The following is a 21,039-nucleotide window of genomic DNA, read 5'->3' on the forward strand; positions in this document are numbered from 1 at the left end:
CCTGAGAGGTTCTGAGGCTGCTACTCAGCCTCCAGAAGTTTCTTACCTGGTTTTTACTTTCAGGCAGCCCCAGCCTGGCAGCTGAGGCAGCGTAATCAATTCTGGTTTGGGAGATGGGTCTCGCAGCCTGACACCGTAAGGTTCAGCCCTCAGACAGAAAACAATAGGCGACTGTGAAGCACAGTGAGAACTTTCTAAGCCACCAAAGCATGGCTCTTGTATCAGCAGGTCTGAAACTCATCCCGAATCAAACTGATTTAGGACTCACACAGATAAGAAAACATTAATTAAACGCAGGTTGGCCAACGTGTTTTTAAACATCAGTTAGCATCTAGCGCAGACCAAGTAGGTGATGTTTAAAAATATCTTAGCTGACTGTGGTTAATTCTACTTGGGAGTCTTCGCCTAGAGGTTTGTCTTGACGAGAATGCGAAGGTGCAAGTTGCGACACGCCGCGCGCTGTCTGAAGCTCCAGCACACACACGGCTGCAAATGTTCCTAATGTATGCTAGCTGGTCAAGTTGAAGCTTAGGCTTTTAACTTGCTAACACACGTGAAACCTACACCTCACATTTTCTTCATTAGAACCTCACCTCTCGGAATTCAAGCTGGAGGGAGCGAGCTGAGAAATGGCCTCCTCCAGCTGTTCAAATATTCAGGGCTGGCAGACGGACCAAGGGCACGCGTCAGCTTCCAGCCCACCGTCAGCCGGCTCTTTCTGAAACACCCACCCAGGACGGCTCAACGGGCTGCCCTGACAATAAAGCAGCTGGCAAGAGCTCTCTGTGTGCTCCACCATCTCTGTTTCACAAGAGGATGCTCAGCCACAGCCTCCGTTAGCACAAGTCAGCTAACCCAAGTCAGCAGGACGACTCTTCTCATGGAGACTCACCCTTCTTTTTCTACTCAAAAGGAGCCCATTGTCTCCAGCTTCCCATTACCAGCCCCGGGGCTAGCTGTGTTTATGGAAGGGAGAGGAATGACACCACCTTATCAACATCCCTACACTACACTGCGAGCACTGAAGGACAAAAACCTCCTTCCACCAAATGCTTCCGCAGCCAGGTGAGCAAAGCTGCTGCGTGCCGAGCTACCAGCTCAGCCTCGGTGGCCTTGGCACAACTCCACGACGTGCCTTATTCATACAACCCAAGTCATAAAACAGACCGACGCTCCCCCTCCCTCCTGAAGGATAACACGGCTTGGTACCGAAGCAGAAATTAGAAGGAAGGGACCGTCTCAATTACACGCTGGAGCAGATACTACAAAAGCAGGCAGCTGGGCCATTTCAGCCAGGTGGTCATCTTCAGCTGCAGTCAAGAGGAAAAAGAACTCGAGACATTTCCCTTGCAGATACTTCCTGATTACAACCTCATGGCCCAAACACCTCATTTCCCACTGCCTGTACGCATTTTAATTAATCCTTACGTTCTCCAAATGTATTTTGCCAATTAGAAGCCACGATCAGAGACTCTGGCTTGGGGGGAGGGGTGTGTGAGATGTGTAAGACCTTTTAGTGCTGTAATCAGCACAGATATAATTAAATAGTCAAGCCATTCTCAGTCCTACTGTTTCTTTTCCTGAAGAACTACAGTTGCACACCCTCTCGCTTTCTGTTTATTCACTTCTGAAAAAGCAGACATGCGTTGTCTTTCAGAAAAGAGAAACGTTTTCTAGATCAAAATTTTCTTTGTGTCACTTTCATTCCCTATTCCCTAACCACTTTCACCAGCTATTAAACAGAAATCTCAATCGAATTTGCCCACGACCAATAAAAACTATTCAAGGACAGCGTCACAGAGGAGAGGCTGTTTCACATCACATATAAACAAAAACCAGAAACAAAACAGCCCTTGGCATCAGCACACATCCGCAAGGTAACCAGGCACTGCTGTCTCTTGGTGCCTTCAGGAGTGGTGATTTTCCTCACAACAACACTGGGCACGATACGCTCCTTGAAACTTGCAGTCGGAGAGCAGTGAGCATCCTCCCCGACCTCTGTGGAAGTGAAAAGCCCTGCCCAAGGCTGGCTGGCTTGGGGTGAGCGATGCTCCTGTCCTGCCAGCCACACGCTTGTGCCACCAGCAGCCTGAAGATGAGCAGCACACTTTGCTCTGCCTCCCCACCACCCCACGCTGAGCAGAAGGCAGAGAGTCAAAACCTTATTCAACAGCGCAGGGCAGATAAGAAGACAACGCTTTAAAAGGTTAAGAGCAGAAATCAAACCGTGGTAAAAAGGTCATGAAGCCAAGGAGACATTTGCGTTGTTTGAGTGGTGCATGTTTCCGAAATCAAACTGGAAAACTTGCCAAGAATAAAAATCATTTCAATTTGCCTTCCCTGATGAGAGAGTGCCTTTTAATTAATCCAGCAGATCTTCCACCGATGCAGTGAATAGAACTTGTGTAGTCAAAACCCTTCAGACTCCCCTTCAGATAACTTTAAATATTAGAATGAACTAAAACAGTTCAGAAAAGCCTCAAAACATGGCACAGCCTTGCTCTTCTAGTTAAGAATTCACACTGGAAAATGGGTCCTGCTTTCTAAAAACACTGCATTATCTAGCTATATTTTCCCCTTCTAGCTTTCTATAAATACTTTAAGGTGTGGTTAGAAAACTGTGGCCAAATTCTTCAAGGATTTTTAGTTTCCATATCAAGTTCAGGGCTGTAGCATATTTATGTTAACATTTTCTGGAGAATACACTTCTTTAACTGCTGTGGCAAAACCCTTGGTGGTCTGCTCCTCGCTGACTCTGACCATTGCTGTTTCAATCATTTGCAAATTACTTCCAGATGGGTATCAGTTACACAGAAATGGAGAATTTTTATAACATTTATAAATAGTGCAAGAATCCTACAGACACATGGTAAGCAAGCACACTGTGCAGCAACATGCACGAGCTTGTGAGCAGGGGCACGCGGAGCACATAACCCACCGGGCGGATTTGGCTTGCAGACAGCTGGAATGCTTTGCTTTGTACCTCCTAGTAAGACTCAGGTACAACAGTACCTTTGTGGCACAAAACCTCAGATTATACCTGCAAATATGATATTTCACCATGCAGTCGGCTCCCTAAACATGGCCATTTAGTGTCACATTAGATGTCCTCTTCCAGCCAGCCTCCAGTGGCCATTCCAGGAGGCCACCGGTCTCGCACCTGCATCTAGGTCAGAAAACCTAGCACACCTTGAAACAGCACTGGATGAAGATGTTCAGGTAGCCAAATCAACCACCTTCTAACAATGTGGAACACACTTTTTAATGGAGCGGCCAGCTTTTACAAACCTGGTATGCTACTTCTTTCACTTTTATTTGCTAGCATTCCTTTTAGGATTTGGAAAACGATCCTCTGAAATCTCTCGAGACTACCAAATTGCATTAAGGGGATGACAAGCTCCATATTAAAGAACTCCTAATGCATTTTTTAATCCCATCCTCTCCGCATGTGTACTGTGTAAGACTCAGTTGCCTACATAATACATTTAATTGCCTCCCATTTACATTCAATTAAATTCTGTGATACTATTTTGCAATATTAACTAACTCTTTCAAGGGGCTAATCTCCTGGAGGATTTGACAAACAGCAGGGTTAAAGTCATGCTTTAGAGAGCCATGCTCTCCCATGGTATAAAGAAAAAGGTGTGTGGGGTTCATCTCCTGGATGAAGACAGTTACTGGTATCCATGGCGCTGTGGTACTTACTGCATTCCCATTAGTTTGTGGGATTCTCATTTGCTTTAGGCATGTAATTCTTGGGAAAAGGTCTAGATGGAAAAGTTGCTTCCAGCACAGATTTCAACACCACTTTGCTTTAACTCCGTCTCTCTTTATTTGGCATGGAGACTCACACCCAGGTTTGTGTGCTGAAAAAGCAAATTTGCTAGCGCCTGGCAGTCAGAACTTGGATCTGTTCAACTGTAAACAAAATCCAGGAAGAAAGTTTGAAAATCATCTTTGAGTGGAGAGGGAAAATCGTGGTTGTACACTGGGAAGTACGACCGTTTGTTCTAGTAACAACCAGGAAAAGTCAAGACTAGACGCTTTCTGTACCCTGTTCCCATAGAGAAAAGGGAATCAGCAGAATGAAGCCAAAACGTGCCACATCTGGTACCAGTTACTTCTGACAGGGAGGTGAACTGCCCTGTGTCTACCTTATAGTGCCTGTTACAGTCTCTCTAGGAAGACCATGAAATGAAGTGAGGGAACCTGGAGCTGACTTGTACACAGATGACCATAGCCAGATCTTCATGCAACAAGAAGAAATCTTCCCACTGCCAGTGGAGAGGTCCAGAGGCTCCGCAAGCAGGCTTCCAGCTGTAAGCAGGCTGCTGCTGCGAAACATTAACAACTCACAAGTCTCACTTCATGGTTTTCAAGTAAGAAAATTTGAAGAGAAGAGGATGTAGATATAGCCTATTTATCTTCTGCTCTCTTGGTCAACTTCCTATCTTCCTACACGACAGATTGTCAATTAGAGAGTTTTTTTTAAAACAAACAAACAAACAAACTTCTCTTTCTAGAGATTCTCCTACCTCTCTACAGCATAATTGTGCTGGCTGGTCTTTCCAAGAGGAGAAGAAACTACAGGTAAAACAACAGATTGATTCTCCTACTCTGATACACATGATTTCCTTCCCACATCTTCATGTGGAACATCAGCTTCAAACAGCTACCTTTTGTAAGAGGTAACTCAAGCATAACATAAAACCTTTGTTTTGTACTAAGGATCTATGATCGCTTCAAGTACGTCTGAACCTTTGGCAAGTCTAATTTTTACTGTAAAGTTGTTGTTGTTTTCAGAAGTTGATTTAACCCTGAAGTCAGCACGCTAGGAATGATTTAAAGCTTTTGGGTGTTCACATCTAATTCTTAATGCCGGTCTATTTTTTTGCAAAATGAAATGCTGGAATTTAAGGGGACAATGAGGTGCATGTAGCAAACGACTCTTGGGCAATAAGCACAATAGATGGTGGCTGAAGGCTCTGCCTTTTCTCTTTACCTCCTGACACGCCCCTGGGTTTATGGAAGTTACACAATATGCACACCCACCAGTTAGGTTTTATTGCTTAATTACTTATAGTGAAAAAATAAAGGCTCCCACAGTCATCTGAAGTTGGGGGTGGAGTTCAGAAAACAGAATTGTTTCTTTCTACTTTTGGTGTGAAATACAGCTAAAGAATTTGGAAAACAAATGGCCTACAAATATAGACTAACAAAAGAAGATACAGCCACACAGTAGCACATATAAAGCACATAGGGAGTGCTGGCCAATACAAATTCTGAGCCAAGCAAGTTTCCCTCAGGCCTATCTTTTTTTTTTTTTCTTTCCTTTTTTTAAATTGGTTACTCATGCCATACCGCAGCCTTTCTTAAATTGTGTCAATTGTGCATATGCACCATCAGAAATTCTGGTAAATCTGTTTTCTGCCAGGTTTTCTAGACTATATTGTAAAAGTAAGCAATACTCAAAGTAATGTGCAAGGAAACAGAACCTGTTGAGCATGAAATGAGGAATCTCACACACAGTTCATCTGACATTCATCTACACTTCACAACTGCAATGACCTGAACCAGAGTCTCTTAAAGCACAGTGGAATCAGACATGTGAGTGTATCAGGAATGGTAGCTGCTACATTATCAGGACGTAGGAGAGACCAAAATTCTAAGTAGAGGCAGAACACCTGATTAGACCCATCAGTGTAGCTGCGGCACAAGGGACAGACACAGAGAAGCTTTCAGATACATAAGCCTTTCTTCAAGAGCAAGTGAGCCATCTCTATCAGCTTCTTAGTACCTTTGTTCCAAGGAGGTGCAGTTATAGCAGATAACTAGAGTTAAAAGGTTCCAGGTTTTATCTGTAGTTTTGCTGTAGGGTTAATTTATCAGGTTGCCCTCTACAAATGGTTTCCCTTTTTTGCTTCAGTTTCCTTTTTTTTTACAGTTGGAACAATGCTTCCCTACTTCGTAAGGACCCATCTCTTTTTGGAAACTGAACTCTTCTTTCCCCAAGGTGCTTTTATTGAAAAAAATCTCTTAACACAGAATTTGTATTTTCAGGCTATATGAAGTCACAAATAGGGACAGCCTTACATTGTATTTTAAATGTTCTTTGCTATGAGAAATGCTACTTTGACACTGTGAAAATGCAAAAGAAAAGAAAATTGCAGTGCTTTTTGCTTCTCTTCTGCTTACTACTGGAAGCTGTGGGGGTTGTGTTTAATAGCAAGTTGAATATGAGCCAGCAGTGTGCCCTGGCAGCCAGGAGGACCAACCGTATCCTGGGGTACATCGAGCACAGCATCGCTTGTTGGTTGAGGGAGGTGATTGTCCCGCTCTACTCTGCGCTGGTGCGGCCTCACCTCAGGCACTGTGTGCAGTTCTGGGCACCACAGTATAAAAAGGACATGAAACTGTCGGAGAGTGTCCAGAGGAGGGCAAAGATGGTGAAGGGCTTAGAGTGGAAGACGTATGAGGAGCGGCTGAGGGCACTGGGCCTGTTCAGCCTGGAAAAGAGTAGGCTGAGTGGGGACCTCATCAGTGTCTACAGCTTCCTTGCGAGGGGGAGTGGAGAGGCAGGCATCAACCTATTCTCCTTAATCACCAGTGATAGGACCCACAGCAATGGTGTCAAGCTGAGGCAGGGGAGGTTTAGGCTGGACATCAGGAAGAGGTTCTTCACCGAGAGGGTGGTTGCACACTGGAACAGGCTCCCCAGGGATGGAGTCACTGCACCAAGCCTGTCTGAATTTAAGAAGCATTTGGACTGTGCACTTCATCACATGGTCTGAAATTTTGGGTAGACCTGTGTGGTACCAGGAGTTGGACTCCATGATCCTCATGGGTCCTTCCAACTCAGGATATTCTGTGGTTCTATGATCCTAAGTTCTCAACATTCTCAGGGAAAGGTTGAACCACTGCCCTCTTTTAAAGATAAGGAAACTAAGGCACACAGAAGTTACTTGTCACATAATAGTACTTATGAAAGTAGTAATTCAAAGTCAAAGCCTCCTCCCTGTTTATTGACTCTGAAAACAGACAGCTCTCAAACCCAATCTCATTTAGCACTGGGCTGTTCAGGATTTTGCCTTTGCAAAGGCATCCCACTGAAGACTTGGTTTCAGCAAAATACTGGGCACACAAATCAAGCACAAGCTAGGGACTAGAGTTCAGAAGTGCAAGTACCACCTAAGCTAAACTTAAAGCTAAAAAGCAAGTGGGACAGGAGGTAAGTGGGAGCTGGAGAGAGAGCTTCTGCCAGAGAAACTAAGAACAGTAAGTCCTGTACCATGTAACTTCAGGTTCTGAAACAGGTCAGGCTGGGCTTGTGAACACTCTCTGCAGCCTACAAGGGCAAAGAGAGCGAGCTGCTCAGTAACTGAAACAACATATTTTATGGAAGTTATGCAACAGCTATACTGCAGCTCCATCGGAAACAATGGTAATTACACACCTCTCGTGTTATCTTTGGATAACGCTGTAATTAAGATGTGTCATCACTCTAGTCATGATTAAAATAATTACTGTAGAAAGTCCCTTGTAGGTAGCATTTACTGTTCCGGTTTCCAAACATGTAGAGGATTTTTTTTTTTTTAAGGTATAATTGCTTTCTCTGTTCACAGCTCAACTCAGTATTATTTCCCCACCCACCCTCCACTTTACACAGCCATCTGATGTTGTAGCAAAACTAACTTGTGTGAAACACTTACAGCTCTTCCAAGTAGGGGAAGTTCTTGAACGCATCCTCTGGTAGCCTTGTAATGTTGTTCATGCTCACATCTCTGTGGAAGAAGAAAACACAGATCTGTCAATAAACAGCAAGGGATTTTTCCACTCTAGAAAAAGGAGGAGAAAAAAGTAAGCCTGATGAGACAGCAGGAGACCAGAAAAAAAATAGAATATTTATTATCAAACAGTAATATCTGTTTCTAGAAATTTGCATGCTAAACTTTCAAAGCACAGTAATTTGAGACTCTGGTCGCAGCAAAGGCCTATGTAATGCAATGTTGATAAAAATGTTTTCTGATAACTACAAGCAAAACAATGACTGTAAACTGCACGGTACACGTGTACAGAACAGTCTCTATGGTACTGTTATCCCCAGCACTAGTTTTTACCAACTTGCACGTGTATACAATTTGAACACACAATTAAGGCTGCTTGAAAACCACAGCATATGAAAAAATTACAGGAAAAAAAAAAAAAAAGCTTGTGCTTGTGACCACCCACCATGCAAATTTTCACCCCACAATGTCTTTAAAAAAAAAAAAAAAAGACACACCATCAACAAAAAAACATATATTGGGACTTAATAAAAAGCTTCTGGCAAACAGCTTCTGGAGCAACTGACAAGAAGAGCAGAAACATGTCCCAGCTCTACCACAGTCATTTCTTCTACAAAACCTATAGACGTCCTCGAGGTAATAGTTTTAAGCAGATTTCATTTTCAGTCCATGAGCAGAGACAGGCCGGCAGCAAGTGCTTACATGATAGGTATGCAGACCTGTTCAGCTTTTTTCTTTCCACATAAGCAGTAAGTGGCAAACTTGGTGCCATCACCTCAGTTCACACATCTACGTAACCACCAGGGATAATCTCGTCCTAAAGCAAGCCATTACTCAATAGAAGTAACAGTAGCACAAAAACAATCCAGTTTGATAATTAAACTAATAACCGCCTAACAATTCATGACATAACCCACATTCTTACTTTCTACTTTATTACTTTTTTTTTCTAATGTAGTTTTAAAGACAGATCCAGTGATGCTCATTAGCACAGCCTTCCCAGCCTCCTGTTTTTTGTCCTCCAAACGAACACTACTGTCGTCCTCTAGCATCTGTGTGTCACCTCCGCAAGTATTTTGGGTAAAACACAACCAAAGAAAACCAAACCACCCCTTCCTTCTCACCCATATTCAGCAAGTACCCTGAAGCTCTCACATGAAGAGCCACAGGCCTAAGGACTGCATGCGAGCCCGCAGACTGATTGCCACCTCAAAGGCTCAGCCTCAGAATTAAGTGCCAGCCCTAAAATACTGCAAGGTATGTATGATCCTAGCCTGGCCATAGCCTCCACCACGTTTCAAACATCTGCTTCTCCTGGTGAGGCAGAGGAAGGTCAGTTTGGACTCTCCCTGGTGTGCACTAAGTGCACAGATCCATGAAGAACCATTTTGTATCAGCCAAAACAACCCCCTCATGAAACTGGACAGGTTCATCGTTAGGATATACTCCTCATCATTAGGATATACTCTTCCATGGCTCCAGCCCCAGAGAGGACTTGGTGCTGGACGGGGCAGAATTGGCTTGAGAGGAGAGCAAGGAGCATGCAAAGGGCTTGGCGTTGCTTGTAAGGAAATGGTATCTCAGGGTATCTGTGCCTCCTTTCATGCTGTGACGAACCAAAAGCCATGTCAGCACCATATAACCGACCATCAAAGTCATTGCAGTAGCTAATTAAACCGCTTTTCGAGAAGAATGCCCACATTATTCCTCCAATTGCCAGACCATAATGTCTAACCTAGCTCATTAAAAAAGTTTCCGTGTTTATACTGACAACAGAAAGTACCATATAAAGAAAAAAAAAGCACAGTTACTGGAAAAAAATATTTTTTCTCTACAGCAGTTGACAAAGTCAACTGATGCCAATGAATTTATGTTGAAATTGTTAAGTAAGTGGCATCTCTCTGGTTTGCTGCCCCCGCTCTCCCTCTGGAGCAGCACTGAGCCTTAGCTGCCGCTGGCACTAACATTACCCTGCTACCTGAAATGTGGATGCAGTGTTTCCTTCAACTACCCGTTCATTACATACACCAAATCTCCATTTACACATACCCCAACGTAAGCCAAGAGACTTACTCCTCAGCAGTCAGTAAACTGATGTAAGCCAAGCACAACGGAGATCAAAATAAGGTTCAGCACACTGAAAGCAAATGCAGTTGTGAGAGACGACCAAAATAAAATTCACTGCAGTACAATAGAGGTGCCTTCGCCCCACTCGAGGAGGAGCTGAATCAGAGATGATTTATTTCTGAGTTCTGCCGCCTGCCTGTTGTAAAAGGTGCTTTGTATCTCACCAGCAGCTTGGGTACCATGAGATGCTGCAGTTGCTGTGGGGGGACATTTTTCTTCTCGTGCAGAAAAGCAAATAAAAGTATCAGATGCATGAACCGTCAGCTGTCTGCTCCACAGGAGACTGCGGCATTCATTCTCTCTGCCCCCCTGCCCCGACACACACGTACATTTTTCAAATTGTCACCAACACACGCGTTTCTCACAACCAGGCTAGTCTTTTCCCTTCCAGACGACCACACAGGCCTTTCCACTGTCCATTTGGAAGCGTTTATGAGTAGGGCAAGAGCCTGAGAAGAGAGCAAAGACCCTAAGTGAATCATAAGAAATAGTAAGGAGTGCATGGAAACCACAACTCTTTTTTCCTGTAAAGCCTCTCAGAAGCCCATCCAGGTGGTATAAAATCCTCATTGTCGTATACCGTATGAAACAGTGGCAGTGACAACAGGGCAGCAGGACACATCCCCAGAAAGCACTTCCCAAACGAATACATATCACCTCGTCAAGGATTTTGCATGCAACCACATTTGTTGCTCTTCAGGACAGCCGTATAGTATCCCGCCCATCTGAAAGCAACAGCCTTGAAGTTTCTAGAGCCAGAAATGCCTGATCCTCAGAAACTTCACATGCAATTGTCCACGCAGCCAGTGGAAATCATGTACACATCTCGCATGGCTGACATCCAAACTCGACGTAATTTCAGCTTTCTCTGGGATCTGAAATTAGCAAAGAATGTTTTGCCTGTAGCTCTGAGCGCTAGCATCTCTAATTTTAATACGGGGAGTAGACTCTTTGGATGTAAGCACTAATCAGAGCACCTTAAAAGTGAAGATTTGAGAAGCATCAACGCTATCCATGAGCTGTACTGAAACAGACACCCTCTATTTTCTGTACCTGGGGAGAGTGTGTCCTAATGCTTTGCCACAAAGCTGGAAGAGCAGCAAGCAGGGTAAGGCACACCACATTTCAGCAGAAGCATGCCAGAGCATCCCTTCTGGGACCCACATCCGCGTGTGACAGCAAGGCAACACTTTACGAACGTGGCCACCATTAGGAAAAAAGCCTTGCCCTACATTTCCCCGCTACGTTGAAGTTCAGGCTAAATATCTGAAAGGCTTAAATGGCTTATTCTCAGTGAGCCCAGCACCCCGTCCCACAGGCACGGCGCAGGGCAGAGCTGCGCCTTTCAGCAGTTAGCCATTAACTCGGCTTATCTGTGCCGGGGAGCCGCAGCGCGCCGCGGCTCCCTCACCGCCTCCAAGCGAGACAGGCTGGGGCGTGAGCAGGCACGGAGCTGGCACCGAAACCGCGGGGATGAGCAGCCCAAGGTGGCAACCGCCTCAGCGAGAGGAAGCCGCACCGAGGGGATAAGGTGAATCACGGCCCTATCGCCGCCGTGAGTTTCGCCACTTGAGGCGGAGGAGCCGTGGAGGCGGCGCGGTGCTCGCTCCGACAGCGGTGCTGCTGCCCGGGCCGGACACCCACAGGGCCACCGAGGCGCCACAGCAGCAGCCGCCCACCCCAGTAACACACGGGTTTTGTCCTTCTTCCAGGAACGCACCAAGGAAGAAAGCAAACAAACTAACGAGTCAAACAGGCAGCTCGCAGAAACTGCTGGAAATGTTATCTCGCTCTCCCGGGTACGGCAGCCTAACTTTTCCTGGCCAAAGGTGAAAGAAAGCCAAGCAGCAGCACCCCAGCCCCTATTTGCCGTCCTCAGCCTGCAGCCCCCTCCAGCAGCCCCCCGTGGCTTGTTCTGGTCGCTGCTCAATGGATCGCTGGGCGAACTCCCCCAGGCTCCGAAACAAGCAGGAACACCACACCTGAGCGTGGCGGACAGCTGGAAGCACTCGATCCCACCCAGTCCCCCAACAGCTCCCGTTCCTCTCAGGACCCAGCGCTCCCGGCTTGCTGCGGCCTGCCAGCCCCACAGCCGCCTCACGCACCCCGTGCCTCTCCAGAGTCCCTGACACCCCCCCCCCCCCATCTGGCCCCCTCTGCTGCGTAATTCTCTCGCATTACAGATAAAAACACCACATTTATCTATCTTCGAGCGTGCCTTAAGTCACGGCTTCCATCGGTGAGATCACACGAAGAGGAATTAGATAAAAACGCACACCCAGCATTTTCAGTCTCAGGCAGGGCACAGAGAGCCTCCTCTCATTTTCAATTACTGCCTGTACCGTGAAACAGCCCGACCCTTGTGAGATGGCTTGTCCTAAACGTCCTCCTTGCTGATGGCTACAGGGGGATTCTGGCTAGGCTGAGTGAAGGTGACCAAACAGAGGAGGGGGAACAACAAATCATTCCTGCGTGGCGAGAGAAGCTGTACCAGAGGGAACACAACACAGGAAGCACAGGCTTCCAGCAGAGTGCTACAGAAAGGACACACAAAAGTGATCCAAAAATTGGCCCAAGACAGAGGCAGAGAATGAAAGCTGGAGAGCCACAATAATTAATGGGCAGAGAAAAAGAAAACAATGCCAGTCTGTCTGAACTGAGGGCCATCTACCTGCAACAACTTTTTTTATTTCTTTCTGGCTAAATGTACCATTCTTCACTGCATCTTTCCAGCTGAAAGGTGCTGCTATGTTGCATAGAGCAACCCTCCTTCCCCCCAGCCCTGCTGTGCAGGTATGTCTCCTCAAACTCCCAGGAGATGCTGGTGCTGGTTCCTGCCCTGCACCGTAGGCTCGGCTGTCACCCCTTGAGCCTGCACACACTGCGTCCCACCACGCTTGTGCACTGCATCTGAGCACATGCTGATGGCCTGAAACACTCTGCTTGGTTAGGGAAAAAAAGAAAAAAAAGACCTTAATTCTGAAAAGACGTTGAAAAGCTAGCTACAGAAAAATCTTGGTCAAAGCCAATCAAGACGGGTTGCTTAAAAAATAAAGTTAAAATACTCCTGCGTTCCCCCTCCACTTCATTAACAGCCAACTTTTTGTCCCTCCGCCTCACCTCTGTCTTTTGTGAAGCTAAGAAGGGACGGGAGAGAGGGAAGCAGAGAGAGAGGAGTGTTTGTTGAAGGAAAGAAGATCATGTTTCAACAAGGCACCTTTAAAATCCTATAAAATACTCCCTCTGAGCAAGCTTAACCTGTTTGCTGATAGATAATAGCATGTAATACTGTAGGCTCCATTCAGTCTTTTCCAAGGTCTGGGCCCTCTGCCACTGAACAATTTAATTATAACACTTACAAAATGATTTAGGCAGAGTTATCTATATTTGAATAAAGCCCTCCCACCTACTTGTACAAAAACAATTAGGTAAAAGGTCTTCGTCTTATGTAAAATTCCCCAGGTAGTAACCCTGACCCAGTTCAGCAGTACTAGGCAAAGCTGGAGTTGTTAATATTTCTGAAAAGCCCATTAAATAACCCAGATTATTGAAAATACAAGTCAACATGATGCTGGGAAGCACTCGACAACAAGGAGCTGTCCGTTATGACTGGGACCATTAATACCTGCGTAATGGTCCAGTTATGTTAACTTAGGTGAAGATCACCAACACAAAGCAACGATTTTTTTCTGTCCCCTCTCCTTCCCCCCCCGCTTTTTTTTTTTGTAATCAGACACAGAATTGTTCATATACTGGTCTACTAAGAAAAATACACAGCTGTACTGCAGTGGTCATTGCTTGGACTAGAATCCAGGCCAAACCCACATTAGCTAGCAGAACTGCTAAAAATGGCACTGCCTTTCTGAGGACGTAAGTCAGTGCAAGAAGTCCAAAGGATACTTCAGGTTTTGTTACTGCTAGTCATTTATGTCCTACACAGAATGGCAATTAAATAATAGCAACATGCAAAAATAATACAATGAAAAATCCACTCCTGCCTACTAAAGGTTTCCCAGAAGCTCTGTACACATTTCATATTGGGTTCCTTCCTCTCTGCTGCTGTGGCGGCATCGGTGCTTGTTCAACCCACGGTGAACAGGCTCAGAAAGCTGCATGGAGAGGCAGAGGAGCTGGAACAGAGAGGGAGATTGACAGAAACTCGACCTTTGGCTGTTCGAAGCTGCACTGCAGTGCTACGGTCCTGAAGAAGCACATGCAGCGTTGAATGCCTTGTAGGAACATGCTCACAGGATAAAAAAAACAATGTCATTTTCAACCATATCACATCCCAGCAGACAGTCTCAGGGGAGACCGAGAGCTCAACTCCATCCCCATTTCAGAACTGTTTTCCCCCTTAAGCCAGCTCCTTCAGGATGAAAATAAAAACTCTCAAGGGACAGAGCAAATGAGCTCGCATTAACACTGTCCCGCATCTTAGTCGAATGTGGTGTGTAATAAAAGTGCAGAAAACCTCAAGAATCAAGGATATTCTGATTAAATTTATTCAATTAAAAAGAAAAAAGTAGGGGGTTTTGTTTGTTTTATTGCATCTTCCTGATAACAAGAAGCAAACAATTATCTCCCAGAAGCATCACTTCACAACTACTACTTTGAACAGTAATTGCCTGGACTGTGAATCTAATTAATGCAGCTGCAACTCAATATATTACATGCAGACATGCCAAGCCCATCAGCTAAAAATTAGAAACATGAGGAAAACAAGTATCAGGCAAAGGAAAGATGATGCTTGCAGAGGAGCCTATGCTTGAAAAGTGAGCTTGCAACAGTGCCTGAATTTCAAAAATGGTAAAGTAATAGGCCGACTAATTAATTTCTCACCTTTTACATACTATGTACTTTCACTACTGCAAGGTTTGGCTACCTCAGCCTATGCTATTAGTTAACATTTATAAAGTAATAGCACACTGATGCCCCAATACATTTGACTGGCATTGCATTTACAACTTAAGTTCTCCGTGTTCTGACAAGGTCTGCACAACAATCAGCAGGAGGGGCCCATCCCAAGGGCACCTTTTGGTGCTCCAGTGTTAGCTGTCCCATACCCTCAAGTCCTCACCGCCATGCCCCAGCATTTCTCTCCTTGCAGATTTCATTTACTGCTCCTTTTAACACTGACAAGTTTATTAATGATAAAATGAAGCAGAAGATTTGAAACCATTTTTGCATTATTACAAATGTTTCTGCTTGTGATTCCACCCCTCCTCATTAGTCTTAAATATGGTCCCACTGCCTCTGAAATGATCAGAGACCTTCAGCACTTAAAAAGTGCAGAAACCTTTCTTGATGCACGGCCCATTTTGCATTCACAATAAGCACATCATTCATGCCACTTATGCGTATGTTTCCTTTTCCACTTCTTTTAAGAAATGTTCTTGTAAGAAAGGAAATATCCAAATCCTCAAAGCCTTAGTCAACTTCTGCTGCGATTGGCTCAACAAGCCATAGGTATTAACGCACTGCTGCCCTCCCACCCAGCAAATGCCCTGGCCGTCTCCCAAGCAGCCACGCTATCTCCCTAATGAGCACAACGCCTTATCACCACTGTTTGTACTGCAACAAGAAGCTAAGAGCCCTGGCTCAACGTGTCAGCGTGACTGGCACTGGACAAATACTCAGCTGGAGAAACTCCTTGCCTGGAAGGGTTTGCTGCCTAAGTGGACAAGACAAACAGCACAGGACGGAAGCCAGGAGCACCGGGGCGAAGCAACCTGCCAAAGCCGGGAGGAGCCTGGATGCCCCTCCAGCTCCCACGACATCCTTCTCATCCACTGCCCCCAGCTACTGCCTTTTCAAAGCACCTGCAGAAGTAAACGTATCCAAATCATAAAACAAAAAAGAGAGCGTACACAAAGACTGAATTCCTTTTCTTCTCTTTCTTTTTGAAGCAAGGAACCAGGACGGGAGGGTGCTCTGACAGTTTCTTGTTTGTTAAATGTGTAGGTTCCGTCCATTTGGTAGAGATGGAAATTAACGACACGTTCAGCCACTTGGGCAGGGTTTCCATCCACTTCTCTGTGGATCTAACTGGAACATTTGTGTGACAGTTGTGGACGAAGCACTTAACATGCTTTTTCAGGGAGCAATCACCCTTCAAAACAGCCACAAATCCTGGCTACCAGAGGCGCCTTAGACATTCAGAAGCTTTAAGAAACTGGGTACACAGAGCTCCTTTCAGTGAAAATACCAAAAATGCATACACATTCTGTTGATGCCAGTGAGCCTTGAGCGTTTTGCTGAAGCAGGACCTACAACATTTTCACTGACAGCCACAGAAAGGCTAAAAAATGCCAGACAGGTCTGTTCCTGCAACAGAAGCAACATCCCCCTCTTCCCCCACCATATTTGTAAGTTATTTCTCCTTCCTTCTCCTTCCCATGTCACATCAACCTGTTTTTTTCCTCCAACATGATGTCTTAGCTTTCTTTCAGACACAGTAACTAGCTCTAATGTACCCTATTCATGTGCCAATCAAGCCATCATCAAGATCCTGGAGAGAACAATGCTTGTATGCAAAGACCTATTTTGGACTGGTATTTGAGTCACTGCGGGCCGGCCATTAAGCAATCACACGTACGGTTAATGGTCTCTGTTGACACATGGTGGGGAATTAACCACGAAAAAATTCCACTGCATTATTAGGAAAGGGATGGTGGCCCGGAATAGAAATACAGCACGAGTTCCTGCGCCCCTCTGTTCACTTCAGAAGAGCCACACGTCTGGTGCAGATTACGGGCTGGTGGGTACGAGGATTTCCCTCACAGAGGTGGCGGTTATTTACAGCAGGGAGTAAAATGATGTGCTCCTCGGGTGTCTGTAACCGTGTGTGCTCTGACCTGGGGACTGAGCAGGGCGAGCAGCCCGCGGCGCTCCTCGTACACCCACTGGGATCTGTCACCAAGCGGGAACAACCGGGCCGTGGTGACTGCGGAGAAGTCTGTGGATGGATGGAAGAGAGCAGGACCTGGGGTTGTGCCTGTGAGGACCAGCATCTTCCCAAGCACCTTCACCAGGCAGGCTCCCTGCATCCTGCCACCACCCAGGCTGCTCCAGAGGGGGGTCAAATCTAAGCCATGCAATTGTTCGACACCCGCTGCGCATCTTCTGTGCTTCATCCACTTGGTTTCCTTCTGGCTAGGGTCCTGCCTCCATGCACCACAGCTCAGTCTAAGTACGGAGCTAAGAGAAGTTGTAAACCTTAAGACAGAATTTGGGGGTACAAACATTCAAAATGCTATTCTCGTGCTACTGACACTTTCATGTTTTACTAAGGTGTCTTCTAGATATGAGGAACTACAAGGAATATTTTAGTGCCTTCATCTCAGCTAACAATAATGCCATCAAACTGGCTGGATCAGCAACTCTCCACACATCAGGGGCTGGCACCTGGGATCCCCTTAGCCCAGACACGTGTCCAAGCCATTCATGACAACCAGCGTTTGCTGGCAAGACTTGAGATTATTTGTAAAAGCCCGTAAAGCCAATTGGAAGGCATTGTTAATCCATAGGTCTCCACACACAAACACGACGCCAGTCTTGTCACGAGGGGAAAGGGAACAGCAACAGGTTACAGGCTTAAGGCTTCAATGCACACTCAACCAAAAGAAAACACAACACATAGCAGCTACGTCTCCAGTGAAATGAACAGCAACTTCCCTAAAGGAGTTTGACAGAAAGATATTTGTCATGTTTTAAATAAATTAGGTTTAATGCTATGTTTGCAACCACCTTCAAACAGGACGGTACAGGCAGTAGGGACAACTGTCCTTGCCACCTCTCAGTCGCATCATACCATCAGCCAGCAAGGTGACCACGCAACCACTCCAGAACTTGGTATTTCCATTAATGAGTTACATTAGTCCCAGGTTACAGACATACTGGAGTTTTAACTTAAAGCACATACTGCTAACCCAGACACTTCATATGTGAAAAAGTCAATGTTTTGCACATTACTGTTGAGCAAATCCGTATTTTTTCTTTACCAAAAGCTTCTATTAACAACTATTGCTGAAATATTAAGAACATCTCCAAATTATGCATCTAACTGCCTCAGTAAAGTCTTTTTTTTTTTCCCCTTCCCACCTATTTCACAGCCATAAACACATCCAACGCATGTTTCATTCCATCTTACAGATCCAAGGGCAATTCCATAAAATTTAAACCGCCCAACAGGAGCGTACGGAGCCACGTTCACCCTTTGGACTCCAAGTACACCACGTCTCGCTCCACCTAGCAACAGTGCACGCACTTACTACAACAAACACTTCCAGCTGAACGCTCCTCCGAGAGCACAGCAGCCTCCTGAGCTACAGGCAGGCATCCATGGAGGTTCAGTGCCTTGCCCCCACCCAGACTCGCTCTGTGGGGCTGGGCAGGTTGCTTCCCCTCTGCAAGCCCCTGCTACCCTACTCAGAGGAGAAAAATCTTTTCCGCATCTCAGAAGCAAGGGGGACATAAAGCTACTGATGTTTTTGAGCTGTCCAGGCAGAGCCCGGCACTTAAATCTGTTTACACCAACAGAAAAGCAGTACTATTGTTACACGTTTATATTCCTATAAAAGTTTTCTGTTGCATTTTTGTTTGGTATTTTTGTTCTGTTGAAAAAAAAAAAAAAAAAAAGAGAACACGAAAGCTACAAATCCAATTTCATAAAAAAAGCCAGCTTGAGTAACTCTTGAGTATTTTGAATTTTATTCATTTTCTTCTAGTTTATTTTGGTCTGCTAGTCTGTCCCACCCAATGTTTAGAAAGCAACCTGAGCCTCAAAAGTCTGGGTAAGCCCTACATTTTTAGAAGACTAAAGCAAAAAAGCAAAACAAAATTAGTCTATGAACACGGTCACTGATAGGATTAAGCAAGAACACAAAAAATAAGCATTCCAATCAGGCCAAACCTGTACACAACGGTGCCAACATTTACCATTTTTTTTCACTTGCATGTAACACATAACTAGGATGTAACTAAAAATTATTTCTGGCAAAAAAAAGCCTTTTCTGCACTCCAGCACTATAATTATCTATATACTGTGGGAAAACGAAAAGCACACAGTACCGCTTTCTAGTGTCAAAATAGATTTCATGGCAGCACCTGGAATTGCCTTTATAGCACTAAATGTGCTTTTACATAGCAATTTGCAAGGCATCTTAAACTAGCTGATGAAGCATGAGCTAGCCAGTTTTGATAAGATGTAAAACTTAGGTTTGGGTAATTCTTAGTCATCAGTTACCACACTTAAACTGAAAATTAACTTGTCTATTGAGGGGAAAAGGCTTCCTATCCCTTTCGAGCTATACTGGTTTCAGCCACATTCCTCTTTTGTATTTGAGATGTATTGCCTAGTCCCTAACACACATGAAAATGCAGGCTGAACATCCACTCTTACCTCCCAATGAACCTTAGATACTAATCAAAATGAAAGCTGCACAAAGCGCCTGCCAGGACACTCTTAGGAACAAGTTACAGGTTCAGCTTCTACTTTGTCATTACTTTAGTAACCAAGGGTCGTCAAACAAGTATTTCAATTCAGCTTTATTTTTTCCTGTATAATGAAAGTGTCAAGAATTATCTCGTTCCTGTCAGACTAAACACAGAACTTACATTTCAAGAAATAAAACCTCAGGTATGCTTTGCCTTCTGAAAAGCATAACTCCTTGGTGGTGAAAGCTGCGTAGCTTTTAAACTTTTTTTTTTCTTCCCCCAGACTCCACTTGAATATGACATGCACCAAAGTCCAGGCCCTACAGTGACAGCAGTACTTGCGTCCGTGTACTTTGTATGCATAATGGTGGGTTCCCTCCCATAAAGCCTGCAATAAAAAAACTAGCTAGCGTTACAAACACTTGGAAAAAACGGCAAGTCATTAGTGCTTTCCAAATTTGGCCACAAACTGTTCTTCCTTTCCAAACGACGGGCAGACTACTTCTACTTCTCCTGTGAGCGAGGCCTGGACTCAAAGAGCACAGCCTGGGGGCGGTCAGCACCAGCTCTTGCCCCCCATCAGGCGGCCCCCACCCGGGGACCTCCGTTTGCTGGCACCTCATGCTAAGAAAGAAGCTGCCTCACAGGACATGTGCTGCTTCCTCGCCCCCTCGGAAGGGCCAGCCAGGCCTCTGGGCTGGTCATCCTTGTTACTGCCAGAGCATCTGTGCGTTCAGCCATCGCTGCCAAGGCTGCGCAAATGACTTCAGGGCACTGCTCACATACACGTCTCGTGTGTTTTCAGGAACTTGGCACAATTCGGGCTGTACACTGGCGCCGGCCAGCAGATGACAAATGGCCGGCAAGCTGCATCCTCAGACAGGCTGGAGGCCTGAGAGGAGGTTGCCTGCGCCCTGCCAAGAGGACACGGCTAATTGCCATCGGCCTGTGCTGGCCATCACAGCTACAGTCACAGCAACAGGTAGCCAGCCAGCCGGTGACAAGGGCTGTAACAGAAAGTGACCATCCAGGCTGAAGACAAAACCACTGAAAGCCCAAAACCTCTGCTTTATGCACCCCAGGATGAACCACCCGTCACCTCACACAACTGCCACCTCCCACAGCCAGAGGACAACAGGCAGACTTCTCTCACCACCAGCAGAAAGCCACAGAAGAGCACCACGGGCTTTTTAATTTATTTATTTATTTTTGTATACTGTCATTCTAAGCCATAAGGCAGATTTGGGTGGCTATGCAAAGAGGCCTCAAGCAACCTACCATAATCACCAACAGGTCTTCTGAGCAGCTAAGGTGCTGAGACGGTGTTCAGCACAATAAACTATGATGGATAAACTCTGAAGGCAACAAGGGTCCTTTATCAAAATTTGCCCCCAACTGGAAAAGACTTTTCCAGAAGCAACATAGTTAATGAACCTCATTTGTTCTCAACTGAGCCTTTTCACACATGTAAACTATGACCATAGGTTTGAACAGAGAGATCTGGGGGAAAGGAATAAGCTTTTATAAAAACAAGGGTTGCAGGAAAAGATATGACAATATTTTGGGTCAGTTGATAGAGATGTGGGAGCAGGGGTTTCTGGCATGCAGACACTTTCTGAGGTCCCTAATTGCATTCACAAAGTTATTTTGCAGCCATAGGACTTCCTGCTAACCTGCAAATGTCCTTCTGCAG

At 45.4% G+C, this 21,039-nt stretch overlaps 1 protein-coding gene across 2 annotated transcripts in view; it reads right to left on the reverse strand.

Annotated features, from left to right (window-relative positions):
• The window catches only part of LGR4 (leucine rich repeat containing G protein-coupled receptor 4), a 73,401-nt gene that overhangs the window by 35,825 nt on the left and 16,537 nt on the right, over nt 1-21,039 (reverse strand). For both annotated transcript variants that reach the window (XM_068685004.1, XM_068685003.1), the window contains exon 2: nt 7,710-7,781. In XM_068685004.1, the coding sequence (XP_068541105.1) occupies nt 7,710-7,781 (72 nt within the window). The remainder of the gene's footprint in view (nt 1-7,709; nt 7,782-21,039) is intronic.

This window comes from Anas acuta, chromosome 5 (assembly GCF_963932015.1).
Source record: "Anas acuta chromosome 5, bAnaAcu1.1, whole genome shotgun sequence".
In the NCBI taxonomy this organism is placed as follows: domain Eukaryota; kingdom Metazoa; phylum Chordata; class Aves; order Anseriformes; family Anatidae; genus Anas; species Anas acuta.